The 16,998-nt window shown below is 47.9% G+C and overlaps 1 protein-coding gene across 1 annotated transcript in view; it reads left to right on the forward strand.

Moving 5' to 3' along the window:
- The window catches only part of GPATCH8 (G-patch domain containing 8), a gene marked incomplete in the record, with an annotated part of 88,969 nt that extends 79,805 nt beyond the window's left edge, over window positions 1-9,164 (forward strand). Inside the window, 3 exon segments of the mRNA XM_034756146.1 lie at window positions 1,673-1,722; window positions 3,259-3,389; window positions 3,889-9,164. Coding sequence (XP_034612037.1) covers window positions 1,673-1,722; window positions 3,259-3,389; window positions 3,889-7,768 — 4,061 coding nt within the window.
- Window positions 9,165-16,998: the final 7,834 nt, after the last annotated feature.

Consider the following 16,998-nt stretch of genomic DNA (forward strand, 5'->3'; position numbering starts at 1 on the left):
GTTCATATGTGCTACTTGGTTCAATTCTGGACTTGGAAAGGAGGGGCTAATTGTTCATCCCATTGCAGGACTTTGTATAAGACCACTCCACAAGTTGTTTTGCACTTACCAAATTGCCTATGAACAAGGACTTTTGGATCTTGTGTCCATAGTAATTTGTTTTTATAGGTTTGTAAACTGGTCTTTTGTTTTTCCACGATTACTTGTATGTGAAACTTGTTAGCAATTTAGCCAGATTTCTTGGCATTTTGGCTATTTCCAAACTTTTTTGCTTGAAAAAGCATCTTTCATAGAGCCAGAGACTAACTACCGGTACATAATATTCCTCATTTTACATCTTATTTGGTACAACCCTGAAGAATGATGGTGCAGTGCTGTGAGACAGTTTAAAATGCTAAAGCTAGCAGTCAGATTATCCTTACATCCAGTGAATAAAGTAAACGTACACTGTTGCTGAATTAAGTTGAAGTTTAACCTGACCATTGTCTGTTGGTATTAAAGGAATTATGCCACGTGTCCTGTAGTCCAGTATTCACAGGTCATAGTTATCAAGAACATACTGTAAATGAATTTCCCATTGCACTAATATTTACTTAGACTTTCTTACTGATTGAGAATAGTTGACAATACACGGATGTTTTTATGTTGATAGCTAGAGCGTCTGGAATACACTGTGGATTGGGACATGTTATGTAGAGTTTATGTAAAATCAGATAGTTTTTCTGGAGGTGGGGGATAGTACAGTCTTTAGGACACTGTCGGTTTGGCTCTTGAAAACGGTGTAATTACTGTTGTCTACCCAAATCACAGGTAAAGATCCAACTTCGCTATCTGTCATTCCCTTCCTTTACGTAGTCTGCAGTTAATTAGTATAGTATAGTGATACTGCACTTCCTAGTGCTTTGCATTGCATATCTCACTTCAGAATCAAAAGTGGTGGTGTCTGGGGCGGGGTGGGAGTGGGGGGGGAAGAGCAGCGTTGAAGGAAGCATTAGTTGTCTGGTTAAACTGTGTGTAATGAAAACAAGATTACACTGTGGGCAACACCACCAAATTTGAGCCTGCGACTCTAGTGAGCCTGCTTTAAGTTTCAAAGATGGGTGTTTAAAGCTACATCTGAAGGATGGCAGTGGGTTTCTGGGAGTTCAGTGTTTGCACCCTCCATTTACTCATACAAAGTGAAAAGTTGTAATTCATTTTTATTGTAAATAGCTGGGTCATTTTTTCCCCAAATGGATGAAAAATCCAGAAACTTGGCATCGAACCCCAGTTAAATTGTTTTGCCAGCTGTTGGTGACTTTTAACTTCCTGGAGCATTTAGATAAGCAGTTTTAATCAGCATGAAAAAGCTGATACCATTGCTTAGCCTGTTCTTCCTCTAGAAAGAAATTTACTATTCATTATTTAACATATTACCTTCCCCCAAACCCTAAGCCTTTTTCATCCTGGTCAAAGTAGGTGGGATCATTGCGCTGTGTGTGTATGTACGTGCATTCCCTTCCTCTTACCCCTGAAACTGAACCTTTTAGCTTTGATGGATCAGCTCCTTAGTCAATATAATAGTTTGCAGATATACTGAGCGCTTGTGTAGTAATGCTTGCTTTTATTTTTTCTCTTTTCCACTCTTGTTATATTTTTACTTTCTTTTTTCTTTGTGATGTGACATTTTCAGCTGATGTGTTGAAAGCAAATCCTTCTAATTTTGGAGTCCAGATCACAAGAGTGAGTTTCCTTCTACTAGTGTCTGTAGCTGTATTTCTTTTTCTTTTTCTTTAAATTTTGTGTGTGTGCGCGTGTCCTCCCTTCTGATTTTGATAAAGCTCAATCACATTTAGTAAATATTATTAGGTAAGAGAATCCCCCATCTTGTCAAATCTTCATCTTTTTCACAAAGCAATGTTCACTTTACATTGGGTCAAATCAGTTCCTCAAACCTGATCCGTTTGATGGATTTTTCAGATCCTAGCATGTGACGAATATCTCTGCAGTTCTGTTCTAATCAAGAATCAGCCTTTGGTAAAGGTTATATTTTGAAGTAAACAATTGTTAAATTATAGGCCAAGGTTTTTCAAAAGTGACTACTGATTATTGAATGCCCCAATTTTTAGGAGCTCAATGTGACACACCTTACAGGGATCTGTTTTTCAGAGGAAGTGCTCAGTGCTTTCTGAAAATCAGGCCCTTTTAAAGTGTCTCAGGTTTAGCACTAAAAAACAGGCAGCCAAAATCACTAGTCCCTTTTGAAAATCTTAGCCAGAGCTGCTTGTTGGTTTTCTCTGTGGATCAGGACAGCACTCTTAAACTAATTGTGTATTTTTGCAAGCTAATCAGTGAAAAAAGCATTTTTTCCCTAAGGTTTAAGACTGAGATTTTTCAAAGCTGTCCAATGGGTTTGAACACCCAGCCTATTAAAGTTAATGGGCTTTGGGGATCAAGCTCTCCTAGGGGCTTTGAAAATCACATCCTAGGTCAAGAAAATGTTAAACTACTTGGACCTAGCTCTGTTTCCCCATTCCACCCCAAGCTTCCAGTCCATGCCTCTCTGGTATCCAGTGCCACTTCTGATTCTTTTTTCAGTGGACTTTCTAAGAAACTGGCAAAGTCATGCTGCATTCTTGCTAATATTGGAAATTTTTCCACACTGCCCAAACACTACATACAGGAAAATGAGTTACTGCTCATGGTAAAAGGTGTATTCCATTTTGTTGATTAAACAATCACTTTCATAATGAGTTCAGTTCTAGTTACACTCCGCGTCCCCAGCTGTAACTTGTACATTGCTTTTCGAGATATGTACCTGGATAATTTTTCTGCACTAGCTAATCCCTTTTCATTCTTTGGCGCATACTATCAAGACTTCTGTCATGCACTGTCAAGTATATTTGCACCCTGCAAGAACAGCAGAGTAAAGTCATTTTTTTTCCTTCCAGAATTTGCTTGTTGCTTTGAAATCAGCTTTATTATACATGCTAAAGAAAATGTATAAACACTGATTGGAACTGCAGATATTAGATATGAAGTAGTAGCCAAAAGTGATCAACAGTTGTCTTTCCATTTAACTATTGGGAGGATGGCAATGTGTTCTATTTGGCTTGTTGGACTAAGATGCTGTCACTCCATCTTAGCTTAGTAAATTTGTACTGGTTGGTGGTGGGGTGGGATGACAACACACTTTCCAGTGTTACAGCAGAGAAACTCTCTAATGCACTGATTCACTTGCCATTTTCATCTGATCTCTCTCACGGTCTCTTGCCACAGAGGTTGAAAGATCTCAAGCAAAGGGAGTTTGCTCGCAATGTCTCTTCAAGATCACGTAAAGATGAGAAGAAGCAAGAGAGAGCCCTCCGGCGTCTACACGAACTGGCTGAGCAGAGAAAGCAACCTGAATGGTGAGTGGTAGAGATCTGTGGCCATGGCTAGACAGCACAGAAATGGGTTTCGCCTGAAATAAAAAGGTTACAAAAACTACTGCTTGTAACCTGTACGTCATTCTTGCTGCTGTGCATCTGAGCCATTGCGAAGTGATGTGTTTGTAAATAGCAAGGCTGGGGCCTCAGCCTTCTTTCCATTGACATTCAGATGAGTAAATTAATCACTATGCAAAACAGTTGTATTTGTCTTTCATACCAGATGTAGCCCACAGCTCTTCATAATATTGAAGAATGCAAGACATTGGGCAGTATTGGGTAAAAGTTACCCTGAAAAGAGTGTAAAGCCATTGTTTTAATATATTTACCATATACTTAATTATGCTAAGAACAGGCCTGAGGGCATTAAAAATTAAGCATGGGCAGGAGCAAAATTGTTTAAATTGAGGTATGATGCCACCTATAAGCTTATGTGAATCTGTCTAATCAGCCTTCCCCTCTATTTTAAAACATTCCATAGCGCTCCTGGAAGCGGGCCCATGTTCAAAACGACCACTGTGGCTCTAGATGAAGAAGGTGGTGATGATGATAATGATTCAGCAGCTATCAGCAGTTCTTCCATCCAAACAACTTCTAGCCAGGCTACAGAAATAACCATGGACAGGGGAGTCATTCTGAACACTGGACAAGTCAGCAGCACTGTTCCGTCAGGCGGCCAGATGCCAATCCAGGCAACACAGGCAATCAGTTTTGGCATTAAGAATAATTTGGGAACTCCACTGCAGAAGATAGGAGTGTCATTCTCCTTTGCCAAGAAGGCTCCAGTAAAGCTTGAGTCTATAGCATCTGTTTTCAAGGATCATGTGGAGGAATCGAGTCCTGCAGATGGAACAAAAACTGAGGAGAGAGCCTCCTCCGATCAAGGGACTTTGCAGAAGACCGGTGAGGCCGAGACCACAAATAGTCCTGACAACAGAGTTGAAGATGATGACCAGCACGAAAAAGACAATGGATCTCTTGCCACTACATTATCTAAGTTAAAAAAGATGAGAAGAGAAGAAGGACCAGTGCCACTAGAGCCAGAATATTATCATTATATTCCCCCAGCCCATTGTAAAGTAAAACCGAACTTTCAGTTCCTGCTTTTCATGAAGTCCACAGAGCAAATGGAAGCAGAAAATGCAAGCAAAAAAACGGTCCATGAAAGTAAAAAGAGTAATTCTCCAAAACCCAAAGCTGGCAAGCACACAGAAAAGGCAGCCGAGTGCACTTTGCAGCAGAAGGAGCCAAGTACAACTGAACTTGCAGATCACAGAAGCAAAACAGAAGCAAAAGAAATTCCAGAAAATGCAAGTGTACAAGAAAGCAAGCTGTCTACAGAAAGCAATCCCCCAGATCAAGACACTACTAAAGAAGCCACTCAGCCTCTCCCTGGTTGTAAAGAAGTCATCGAGGGACCGAAGCATCCAATGGGACCCTTTTTCCCAGTTTTGAGTAAAGATGAAAGCACTACTTTGCAGTGGCCATCAGAACTTCTTATATTCACCAGGGCAGAGCCATCTGTTTCATACAGTTGTAATCCCTTGTATTTTGATTTTAAGCTGTCACGTAACAAAGATGCTAAAGCAAAAGGAGCAGAAAAACCTAGAGACACATTAGGCCTTTCTAAGGAAAATATACAGTCCACAGAATTTAGTGACATAAGCAAAAGCAAAGAAAGAGGAAGCACAGCTAACAGTTCTGCTGCAAAACCAGAAAATAAACTTGTCTCTGTCCGTGGTACCCAGAGCAAGCAGGAGTCCAGCTTGGCAAGCGTTGGCAAAGTGGAAGAAACAGATGACAGTAGTAAAACTCTAACCAGTAAAAAAGACAAGGCTGGGAAATCCCACAGACATAAAAAGAAAAAGAAGCACAAAAAGTCCAGCAAGCACAAACGTAAACACAAGGAAGAAGCTGAAGAGAAAAGCCGAAAAACTGACACGAGGGAGGAGAAACCCAAGAAACGGAAAAAACACAAACACAAAAAAAGCAAATCGTCTCTTCCTACTGAATCTGAGCGGGTGCTGAAACCTGACGTGCCCGAGGAGGGGAGCCATCTGCAGAAAAAAAAACACTGCTTTCAGGACCCTCAGCGGAAGGCACTCTCTGCGGAAGAGGGGACTAGTGGCAAAAAAGAGGACAGTGGTAACTCTTCCCAAGAGCACAGCAGCAAAAAACACAAGACTGACCTGCAGCTATCATCTTCTGCCTCAAAGAAGCGGTGTTCTGCTCCTTCTTTTGGCAGGTCCAGCCATAGGAGCCGGCAGAGTAGTGGGGACTATGAAAGTGATGAAGGCTCTCACCGAAAAGACTTCCGACAGAAATCCATGTCACAGTACAGTGATGACTATGACTCTGGTAGCGACCACTCCAGAAGCCGTTCCAGATCAGGGCGAAGACATTCTTCTCGCAGGTCCTCTCGAAGGTCATATTCAACGAGTTCTGATGCCTCTTCAGACCACAGTAGGTATAGTCGCAGGAGAAGTTATTCAGATGATAGCTATACTGACTACAGTGACAGATCAAGGTGTCATTCAAAGAGGTCTCATGATTCAGAGGATTCTGACTACAACAGCTCAAAACACAGATCAAAAAGGCACAAGTACTCCTCCTCAGAAGATGACTACAGTCTAAGTAGAAGCAGGTCTAGAAGTCGAAGCAGGAGCCGAACCCACACTAGGGGAAGGTCAAGAACAAGAAGTCGGGGTAGAACACGGAGCAGCAGTTGTAGCCGTAGTCGAAGCAAGAGGAGAAGTCGAAGCGTAACTGGCCGCAGTTGGAAACGGAGTCGGAGCTACAGCAGAGATCACAGCCGGAGCACAAGAAGCCATTCACAGAGATCTCTTTCAAGAAAGGGCTCTCGGGATCATGAGAGCCCTGAAGACAGGAGATCTGGGCGAAGAGACTTCATCAGATCCAAAATATATCGCTCGCAGTCTCCGCACTATTTCAGAGCAGGCCGAAGTGAAGGGGCTTTGAAAAAAGAGAGCAGAGGAGATGAAACAAAGGTAACTAGTTCTCTCCCTCAAAATAGCTGTAGTTCTGGCTTGGTAAAAGCTCCTGAAAGTGATTGTGGTCCAGAAGAAAAGAACTCGGTCACAGCAAAACTGCTGCTAGAAAAGGTTCAGTCCAGGAAGGTTGAGAAGAAGCCCAGTGCTAATGATGAAATGCTAGCAGGGACGAACAAGGTTGGGATAAAACTTAAAGATCCTCCACAGGGGTACTTTGGCCCTAAGCTTCCCCCCTCATTGGGCAACAAACCAGTTCTCCCTTTAATTGGGAAGCTCCCTACGATCCGAAAACCAAATGCCAAGAGGTATGAAGAGTTGGGAGTAGAGAGGGGTGAGGAACAGGAGCTGTCAGAGGCTGAGGAAGTTCCCCAGGGTAGCATGGAGAGTCAGTTGACAGTCCAGCCTCTGCTGGAGGAGGAGGAGGTGGTGATGCTGCTGCAGGACAAACCGCTGGAAGAACAGAAACCTGCTGAACCTGCTGTGGAAACGCCACCAGTTCCTCTTGAACCGCAGGCACTTCCCGAATGCTACAGTTCTGGAGAACTAATTATGCCCCACAACTATCTCTCTGATCCCAATGATGGTGATGCATTAGAAGCCGTGGAGAGTGGTAACCCGCCTGTCCCTGTAGAAACCAGCATGATGCCTTTAGTTCCAGATGTTGAACACTTTCCTGGTTACGTGACTCAGAGTGGGGAGCCAAGCATTGACGGAGAGCCAGAAGGAGCAGAAGATTCCTCCCTGGCACCACTTGAGAGCCAACCAATCACTTTCACACCTGAAGAAATGGAGAAGTACAGTAAGCTTCAGCAAGCAGCTCAGCAGCACATTCAGCAACAGCTTCTAGCAAAGCAGGTCAAAACCTTCCCTGCTTCAGCAGCGCTGGCCCCAGCAGCACCTGCGCTGCAGCCGATCCACATTCAGCAGCCGGCAGCTGCGTCCGCAACATCCATCACCACTGTGCAGCATGCCATTCTGCAGCACCATGCCGCTGCGGCGGCTGCAGCTATCGGGATTCACCCGCACCCTCACCCCCAGCCTCTGGCTCAGGTTCATCATATACCCCAGCCCCATTTGACCCCCATTTCATTGTCCCATTTAACCCATTCCATTATTCCAGGGCACCCTGCTACATTTCTAGCCAGCCATCCCATACATATCATTCCTGCGTCTGCTCTCCATCCAGGCCCCTTTACCTTTCATCCTGTTCACCATGCTGCTCTTTATCCAACCCTTCTTGCCCCTCGACCGGCTGCTGCTGCAGCTGCTACAGCGTTACATCTTCACCCTTTGCTGCACCCCATTTTCTCAGGTCAGGACTTACAGCACCCTCCCAGTCATGGCACATGAAGAGGAAGTAACTCCGCCTCCGAGAATGGAGACTTGCACATTTCGAAAAGGGGGGGGAAGGTGATCCAGCTGACAGGTGAGATCTGAGAATTTCCTTTCACTCTTAGCAGCTGAGGAGGTGGGTTCTGGCTCGAAGGCCATACCTGTGGTGCAGCAGTTCAGTTTTGTGCGTGTTGTGTGCATTTGTTTACTATTAGGGATTTTCTCACATTTCCACATCTGAGAGAACATATTTATGTAGCATCACCATGGCCCAGATGAGTCATCTCAAATTCAGAGAGACAAGATGCTTTGTGAAAGGCTTTTTTTCCTGTATTCTTACATCTTTATTCATCTTCCTTCTGCTCTCTTGTAAATTACATACAGGGTTTCATACTCTGGCTAATGGTTGTCTCTCTCAAATCCTTGTAATGAGGTCATCTAATTAAAATGGTCTACATGATTGAATCCTGGTTGTAATCAGTGATGCTGCATGCATAAAACATTTAATAACTGACAGCTGTGTCCTGCCAAGAGGACTTTGCTGGAAGGTCATGGCCACTCTTGGTTTTGCTGGGGCAGTAACCAGTTAGCAGACATTGCAGAAGAGTTCTTGGTACCTGATGTCACATCCCCCACTGTCTGACGTACGCAGTGAAGGTGGAAATAGGATTTAATTTTAAAGCTTTACTGAACAAAAGAGCTAACGGTTCAAAGCTGGGCACTTCTCCATCCTGCGTTAACATTCTGCTCTCAGGTGAGGACTGTGCGCTGAAGCCTTTTGTGTGAAACAGAGAGGGGTTCTCAGATTGCTGGCTTGTGACTTTGGGCTAGCCTTTGACCACTGTACTCTTGAGAGAGATCTTTCATACTCCGATCTCCCAAAGTGGTGTAAAAAAGAGGCATTTAATTGAGAATGAAAGAAAAATCCCTTCCTGAGTTGAAGCAATACGGAGGACCGGAACCCAATAACAATCTGGAGAAATTAACCAGAATATGTAAAGTGTATTCCTTTCTCTGTAATATTGATGTTTGTTTATTAATTTATAGGATTTTTTTAAATGTAAAGACTTGCACTGAACTCTGTAAACGTAAAAATGCTGCTTTTTGTAGCTCCTATAAAAAAGGTTACATATTTGTAGTATACTGCAATAATATTTTTTACAGCCAGTTCTTTTAGTGGTACTTGTTCTGGTGGCTTTTGTGTAAATATGTTTGCTGTAGTTGAAATAAGACACTTGTAAAGGCTAACCTTACCGTTTCAGCTAGATACAAAATGACTAAGCATGTATATTTTATCAAGCTCATGTATTTTTGGAGTTTTTATGGACTATAAAATGTGTAAAAAAAAAAAAAATCTTCATTTAGCATTTTGCAGAAGAAAAATGTGAGATTTGGAATAAATGCGGTGCATTGAAGACACGGATGACTCTAACAGCTAATGAATTGTATCACGTTGGAAGGTGACGACTGCTGGATTTGTAAAATGCTGTACAGATGGAAGCAACATAGGTATATATTGCATGCTTGTGATCTGGAGCTAAGCTGCCAGTTTCATAGGAACCTGATCCTGATGGCAGATTCAGGAGTGTCAGGAAATTGGGCTAAGTCCCGTATAGAACAAAATGCCCATGTTTATTCCTGGGTTTGAACCACTGACTTGCAGATGTCACCCTACCTACTTGTCAGGCACAAGTCCAATATTCCAATGATAAAAGAACCGTTAGCTTTAAAATGTGGCTCTTTATTTTGAGTGAAGTTTTTTGGTTGATCACTAATTCATTCAGACTCCTCCCACCTGTGACCTTTTTCTGAAGGGATTTGTTCACATATCAGCCCCATTACTTTAGAGAATACGAACTCTGGAAGTTCAGTCCCTCTGCTAAATTGCTGTTCCCATTGCATCAGCCCTAAAACAGGAGCTCTCCTGCTTGGTTTGGAGGAGTGAAAGTCCAGTCTCTGGTTTAATGCATTTTTCAAATGTGCGGGGCTCCATACTCTCTCACAGTTCACAGTAACTCCCTTGTGATTAGATTGGAAACATGGCCAGATTCCATGCTCTGTGCTGTCAGACCCAGGCCAAGACAGGCCTGCTCTGAGATGAAGCAACAAGCATGCTGTGGCTACAAGCATAACTAGCATTCCTGTTCTTCCCTTTCCTCCCCATACTCCCTGAGCACTGTAGAACTGAGAAATCTGGGGTGTGAATTCAAAGGATTTGAAGCCCTGAGATTGCTCGCTAGTTAAAAAGAGAGGAATTTGCATTTTGAACAAATAGCACTGAAAAAAATCACCTGTTAAAATAAAGGGACTCAGTTTTTTAATTGATGTAAATACTTAACAGATACAGTATTAATGTTAATGTTTCAATGCTGAGCTTCATTAGCTTTTAGATTCAGTATGCGTGTTCTGGCACCCGACACACTGCAGTGGGGGGAGGGGGTTGACTTTCAGAATAGTGCTAAAAATTAACCTAACAAGCATAAACAGACTGTATTTAACTTTGTCATATATATATCTATATATATAGATATATAAAATATGCTGTAAAATGAGGGAAAAGAAACTTTCTAATAAACCAATGATTTGTGGAAAAACGGTGTAGTTCTTCCCAAAAACACAAGACAAGCTCTTGCAGCTAGTGGTTAATCTAGATAAATGGAGAAGTTGGGGGTGGAATTTGGGTCGTCTTTTAGCATTCTCAGTAGTCTGAATTTCAGCTGTTTTAAATGTTCATTGCAACAGAGGAGAACTGAGACTATTGCTAGTAAGAACTGCTGGATCATGTAAAGACCTCTGTCTTCCCGCGCTCGCTGCTCAGTGAGCGCAAGCATTTCCTACCAAGTGGTAGGACACAGTTTGTAAATGTGGTCTCTGGCCTCCTTGGCATGTGGGGGAAGGGGTTCTTAAGAGTCCAGATTTATGTAGAAATTACATCTGCAGAAAAACCTCTGCTGCTGGTCTGAGCCTTGCCTCCCAGAGCTTTAGCTGCTACTTTCCCCCCGTTCCCTGCCTTGCCAGCAGTGTGTGTGTCTCTGGTGTGTAGAGATGGGGAGGTGGAGGACAAAAAGCCCAAACTGATCATTCCTTAATCAAAGAAGTTGCTTTCTTTAGGCCTTCAGCAGCACCTGTTTCTTAGTACCTTGGGCTTCAAGGAGAGAACTGGATCTTCCTTTTGAAAATGCCCCTCACGGTTGCATCCTCCGCCAGGCCGGGCTGGCTTTAAATTACAGCCATTAGGTGCTGGAAGCTTATGGAAGGCTGCAAATGAAAGTCCTAGGTTCCCTCCTCTGGGGAGGGAGAATCAGTCAGGTCACTGCTTCGGGCTGTCTTCAAGCTCTCATGGTTCGTTCAGTGCCCAGACTCGGACTCAGATGAGAGCATGGAGATCAGATACCCAATTTTTAATGTGGCCAAATGCAGTTTAGAAAGATGGAAATTCCTCTAAAGGGTTGCTTGTTTGGAGAAATGTACTTGGTTTTTCATTCCTGCTACACTGGGCCATAGCCAACTTCCCACTTCTCCTAGTGTATCCGAAATATCGAATCCGGATCAGGCTTCAAAATGAACATGTTCAGTCCTTCCCCCACTCTGGAACATGGGTGGCTGTGGCTGATGTATTCAGCAGCTGGGCAAGGAATGAGGCCTGCTGGCTTGGCCTTGCTCCATAACACACTTTCTGTGTGAAGGGAGTCCTGCAGTTCCAGACCTTTATCACAGCCTCAATTTCACTAGAAATTTACCATGATTCTACACAACCCTGGGCCTGTCCCATCATCTTTGTGCTAGTGTGCAGAGGATCATTTCTTAGCCACAGACGTTGCTTTCAGTGGGCAACCTTTCAAACCATTTGGGAAGGGCACTTCCCCACAGCATCTGACTGCATTCAGTTGATGACAAGGGATTTCCATCTCGATGAGCAGGTGACCATGCAAGCAGTCTGTCTGAAGGGGCGAGAGCTCTTCCAACACGTTCCCACTTGCATTCAGTACCTGCCACAGCCTCAGAGTGTAACTAGCCTCCAGTGGGCAGGGGATGGGGTGGAAGAAAGTGCAGACAAGTGTGATTTCTTTTATCTAGTCCACAAGTGTGGTTTGGGAGTGGCACGGTTGCATGACACCTGCAAGGCCATGATTTCCAGATCACCTTGGCTGTGAGCAGTCGTTCCTCTCATCTTCCTCAAATCGGGCCACGGTTTCCAAGGTCCATTGCTTATCTCAGACCCTCAGGCTTTATCTGCCCATTCTTTCAGGGAATTTCTAGAGGCTCTAGACCAGTGGTTTTTAACCTGGGGTCCACAGACTGTCTAAGATTTCCAAAGGGGTCTACACTTCCAGTCAAATTTTTAGGCGTCCACAAATGAGAGAGGTTGAAGACCTGTGCTCTAGACAATGCTTGCCAGCTGTCCTACACTCCAAGTTTATGGCCCTAGGGGGTGACTAGTTGCCCATTGCCATGAAAGGAGCAATGTGCAGGAAGTCCAGGAAATGAACACTGGAGAGACACTGCAGCTTCCTTCCAGGTAGCAGCACTGGCGAGGAGTGGTGCTCTCACCCACAACCGGGTACTACTTAATGCAGCTTTTTTCCTGCCCCAGGACTGTCCATTTCCCCCATCCCTCTGTCCTCACGGCTGCTGTTTCTCTCTGGGAGCAGAGCCATCCCCTTCCACTTTTCTCCGCCATGCTTTGTGGCTGAGAAGTACTGGGTCAGGCCCTGCAGTGCTAGGGTGGCCCGCAGCCTCTCTCAGTTGCCGCTAGTCCCATGCTAAGCGTGTTCCCCAGGAGCAGCCAGGTTTCCAGCAGGGTGTCCTGGTGGCAGAGATTTGGGAAGGGGAATGAATTGCTGCCGTTTGCACGAGAAGCTCCTGAAGGGGGCTGTTCCACTTCTAGCTCCCTGCAGCCTTGGAGAAGAGCTGCTCAGACTAGCCTCTTCCCCTCCCTGTTGGTTGGATGGTGAGATCTCCACCATAAGTCTCTTCGCTGTCACGGCCTCAGGCCCGTGCTTCTTCCTGTGTGGGACGGATGCACTCCCACGGCAGGAGGCTGACCTAAGAATAGGCTAGAGTGAAGAATGCGCTGTTTGTGGCTTGGGCACTCAGCCCAGACTAATGGTGCATGAGAAGGCCTTCTTGGAGGGTTCCAGGGAGCTGCCTTGGGCCACGCAGCATCTCGGCCAGGGGAGCTGCAGGCTGTGTGTAAAGTGTTGTGCCTATGTGAGCTTTTGGCTGTGGGTGCTGCCACAATGGCACCATCTTAACCTGCGTGTGGAGCACCCGGGCTGGGAACCCTGGTGTGAAATTAATTAGTAATGACTTGGGGGGGTTCATATCTTCTCATTTAAAAGCCATTCTCCAGGGGGTATTGGTGAGGGACTCCAGCTGGGATTCAGCAACCGGCCCTGATTTCACAGCCACATCAACGAGACCATCCCAGAGAGTTCATTTACCCACAGCTTCTCTTCGCTGCCTGCAGCCTTCCCATGGTGCCAGTACATCACAAGCCAATGCTACCTGGCCTGTACCTTCCCATGCACATGTTCTTCGTGTGCATCCCTGTCTCCTCCCTCCTGCTCTTGGCCACTGTATGTAGGACCCTGCGCACGTGCAGATGGGTGGCATTTTACACACTGGCTGCTTCTGCGGTAGACCGCCGAAGCAGACTCCGTGGGCAGGGGCTTACATCTCCCTGGGGCAACTCAGGCTGCCCTGGCAAGCTGCTGAAGCAGCATGACAAAGTTCTCACCTGCTTTTATTAACAGCGAGTTCCTGCCAGTGCCCTGCTATGAGTGGCAAAGCCTGGGGGGAGTTTGGAGCCAAAGGTTCTCCTCCCTCCCCCACACCACCCCGGGAAATAAAACCAAGACCCTTGTTTGTTTTCTGTGATGTGCTTGTAGGTTGCATGACGGAGGCTGGCACTGGCCTTCCCCACTGTCTTAATCTGTGCCTGGACTGTGATGCTCAAATTCCCTTTTCAATGCCCAGCTTGTGTCCTGTTGTTTTCTCTGTGTCATATGCTAATGCAGAACACATGCTAGTGTCTGAGCACAGAGCAAGGCCAGCTGTGTGGGCCAGGCCCCTCTTTAGGCAGCAGGGAAGAGAGGGAAAAAATGGAGTCCTTGGGGCACCTTTAGAGACTGACAAATTTATTTGGGCATAAGCTTTCGTGGGCTAGAAATTGTCAGTACTGACTCCAGCCCTGGGGCCAGCTGCCAGGTGCTCACGGGCTCCCCCTGTGCCACCCCATCAAGCCCACGTGACAGCCTCAGTCTCAAGGCTTTTCCGGTCCTTGCCCTGCCATTGGTCCCTGTCCAGCCATTGGCCCCTGCTCCTGTCCCGCTAGTGGCAAATGCCCATTTGCCACATTTCCCAACAAGTACCATCCTGCCCCCTCTGTGGGCGGGAGCTCCCCATCAAACCCGGTGTCCTCCTGTGACGGAGTGGGACTGTTCTTAATGTTTCCTCTGAATACTGTGTAGGTGCCTCAGTTTCCCCTATGTATTTCTTAAGTTTCCAGTGTGCATAAATGGCTGACACTCTGTCTCCTGGCAACAAATGGCTGGGGCCCTTCCCCCTGCAAGGGAATAGCTAAAGGTGAACAAAGAGATCAGGTGACCTCCTGGCCCGGGAAAGAGACAAAGGCCAGAAAGGAGGGGCTGGAGGGGGTTCAGTTGTGAGCTGGCTGGAGACGGGAACTGAGGGCAAACGGGGTTGTCTGGCTCGCTGGGCCCCAGAATGGACCCAGCTGAGGGGTCCTGTTCTCTGTACCTACAAGCTCTGTTTTAGACCGTGTTCCTGTCATCTAATAAACCTCTGTGTTACTGGCTGGCTGAGAGTCACATCTGACTGCGAAGTGGGGGTGCAGGACCCCGCCTGGGCGGACTCGCTGTGGGAAGCACATGGAGGGGCAGAGGAAGCTGAATGCTCCAAGGTCAGACCCAGGAAGGTGAAGCCGTGTGAGCTTCTTGCCCTGAAGACAGTCTGCTCCAAGGGAGAGGAGGCTCCCCAAAGTCCTGACTGGCTTTGTGGGGAGCAGTTCCAGCACATCGCCCGGGGACTCCGTGACACCTCCTACGGCCACCATAGCACCCCCTGAGGCTGGGACGCCTGAGGCTCGCCCGGGGTCAGGCAGACGGTGTGCCGAGGCTGCTGCCTATCCTGCGGACGGGGGTGGCCTGGGGTGTTGTGCCCCCCTGCTGTCTTCTCTGTCTCATGTACCCTGGCTTAGGCTGTGCATGTACCAGACTGGATTTACTGGCCGTTTTTCTACCCTTCCTTACCCGTCCCTCCTTGGAAAGGAAGCCAGCATTTCCCAGCACTGACCACACACCCCCCCACACGCCACCCCGGCGAACACGGGAGGGGTCCCTTACTGCAGCAAATCCAAAAGTGGAAGCTAGGCTGGACCTGGATGTTGTTCCCACCCTTGCACCCAGCGGGGGCAGCTGCTGTGCTGGAGCCAGTGCAGGTGAGCTTGGGGGGTGGCAGCAGGACAGCGCTGCAGCTCATTGCATGGCATGAGTGGGGCACCCTCAGTGCCCCCAGCTTGTTCCCGCGCTCATCATCCCCAGCCCAGCCTGTCGGTTGGTGGATTACAGCAGTTCCTAGGGCCCCCCGGTGCCCTAGACCTCGCCCTAAGGAGGGAGAGGGGCAGCGACTTGCCAAGTCACCCAGCCGGGAGAGAGCCCAGGTCTCTTGACCCCCCCAGCTCCATCCTGGGCCACCCTGAGTGCTGGGGCTAGACTGGTCCTAATTGCTGTCCATTTCGGGTCCAAGCACTCGCTGCCAGCGAGGTCCTGCATTCGGCTGGCCCCGAGGAAGGAGTGCTGCAGCGTGGCCACCAGTTAGCGCAATCAGCACTCCTAGGGTCTGTTCCTGGCTCTGCCATGGGACTGCTGCATGATCTAGGGCAAGTCATGGCCCTGCTGTGTGCCTCAGTTTCCCTCAGCCACAAGCACCATATTACTACACTAGTGCCCAGCAGGAGAGGTCCCCAGTGTGATGAGGGCCACGTTGCACTGGATCTGTGCCCCCCACACACACACCCCAGCTCAAAATCTCTCTAGGTAAGACAGAAGGTGAGAGGGGAAGGGCTCAGAGAGGTGAAGGGTCTTGCGCAAGGTCCGTGGCAGACCTGGGAATAGAGCACAGGTGTCCTGCCCACAGGGCCTGGCTGCTCCACGCATTGCAGCTGGCCCATGGCTAAGTGCACAGTAGGGGGAGGGGGGAGAGACCTGTTTAAAAATAGAAGCAATTCCTGCAGCCGCTGCGCTGAGGTTTCCTCTTTGCCCGGGTAGAAGCCGGCTGGAGTGGCGCGATAGGCAAACCGTGCTGCTCTCTCTCTCACAGCCGGGGGGGGCAGGAAGCTAGGCCAGGCCAGGATTATATTTAACCCAGTCTGGCTCAGGATACCGGGCACTGGGTCTTACAGGTCCGAGCAATTGCCTCCCCCTGCCTTGGATGGAGGATTCTCCATGCAGCTTCCGTGGCAGTGAGATCCTGCTCCATGGCTAACCTTCCCCGTCATCCCCACTCTGGGCTCACGCCGGGCAGCCTGAAATCCCCAACTCCGCCAGTAGCCCCGTCCCTCCATCCATATGCTGGGCATGTCAGCCCCGGCTATGGAGAGTTTCAGCCACCCCCTGAAATGCAGCCATCTCTGGGGTGCAGTGTGAGAGCAGCCCCACACCACCCACCAGACACAGCCACCCCTGGGTGAGAGCACCCCCCGACACCTAGCCCCACCCCAGACAGCCCCACACCACCCACCAGACACAGCCACCCCTGGGTGAGAGCACCCCCCGACACCTAGCCCCACCCCAGACAGCCCCACATCACCCACCAGACACAGCCACCCCTGGGTGAGAGCACCCCCCGACACAGACCCCCACACCACCCACCAGACACAGCCACCCCTGGGTGAGAGCAGACCCCCACACCACCCACCAGACACAGCCACCCCTGGGTGAGAGCACCCCCCGACACAGCGTTTGGGCTAGGAGGGGAAGGAGAACCTGGCAGCCTGAGCTCAGCACAGCCCCAGCTGCACCATTCACCTCAGACGAGGTGCTGCAGGAGCTTCCGTGCTGGCATCAAAGCAGCTTCCTGGGGGTGCGATGAGGGGACAGGGAGAGCCCCCGACTCCAGCGTCTGGCTTTGCCTTGCAGCTGCCCGACGACATGGCTCTGGGGCCCACTGGGACTCTAGCAGCAGGCACAACGGCTCCCCCTACCCCCAGGGTCTTGTGACTTCTG

The sequence above is a fragment of the Trachemys scripta genome, chromosome 23, assembly GCF_013100865.1.
Source record: "Trachemys scripta elegans isolate TJP31775 chromosome 23, CAS_Tse_1.0, whole genome shotgun sequence".
Lineage (NCBI taxonomy): Eukaryota > Metazoa > Chordata > Testudines > Emydidae > Trachemys > Trachemys scripta.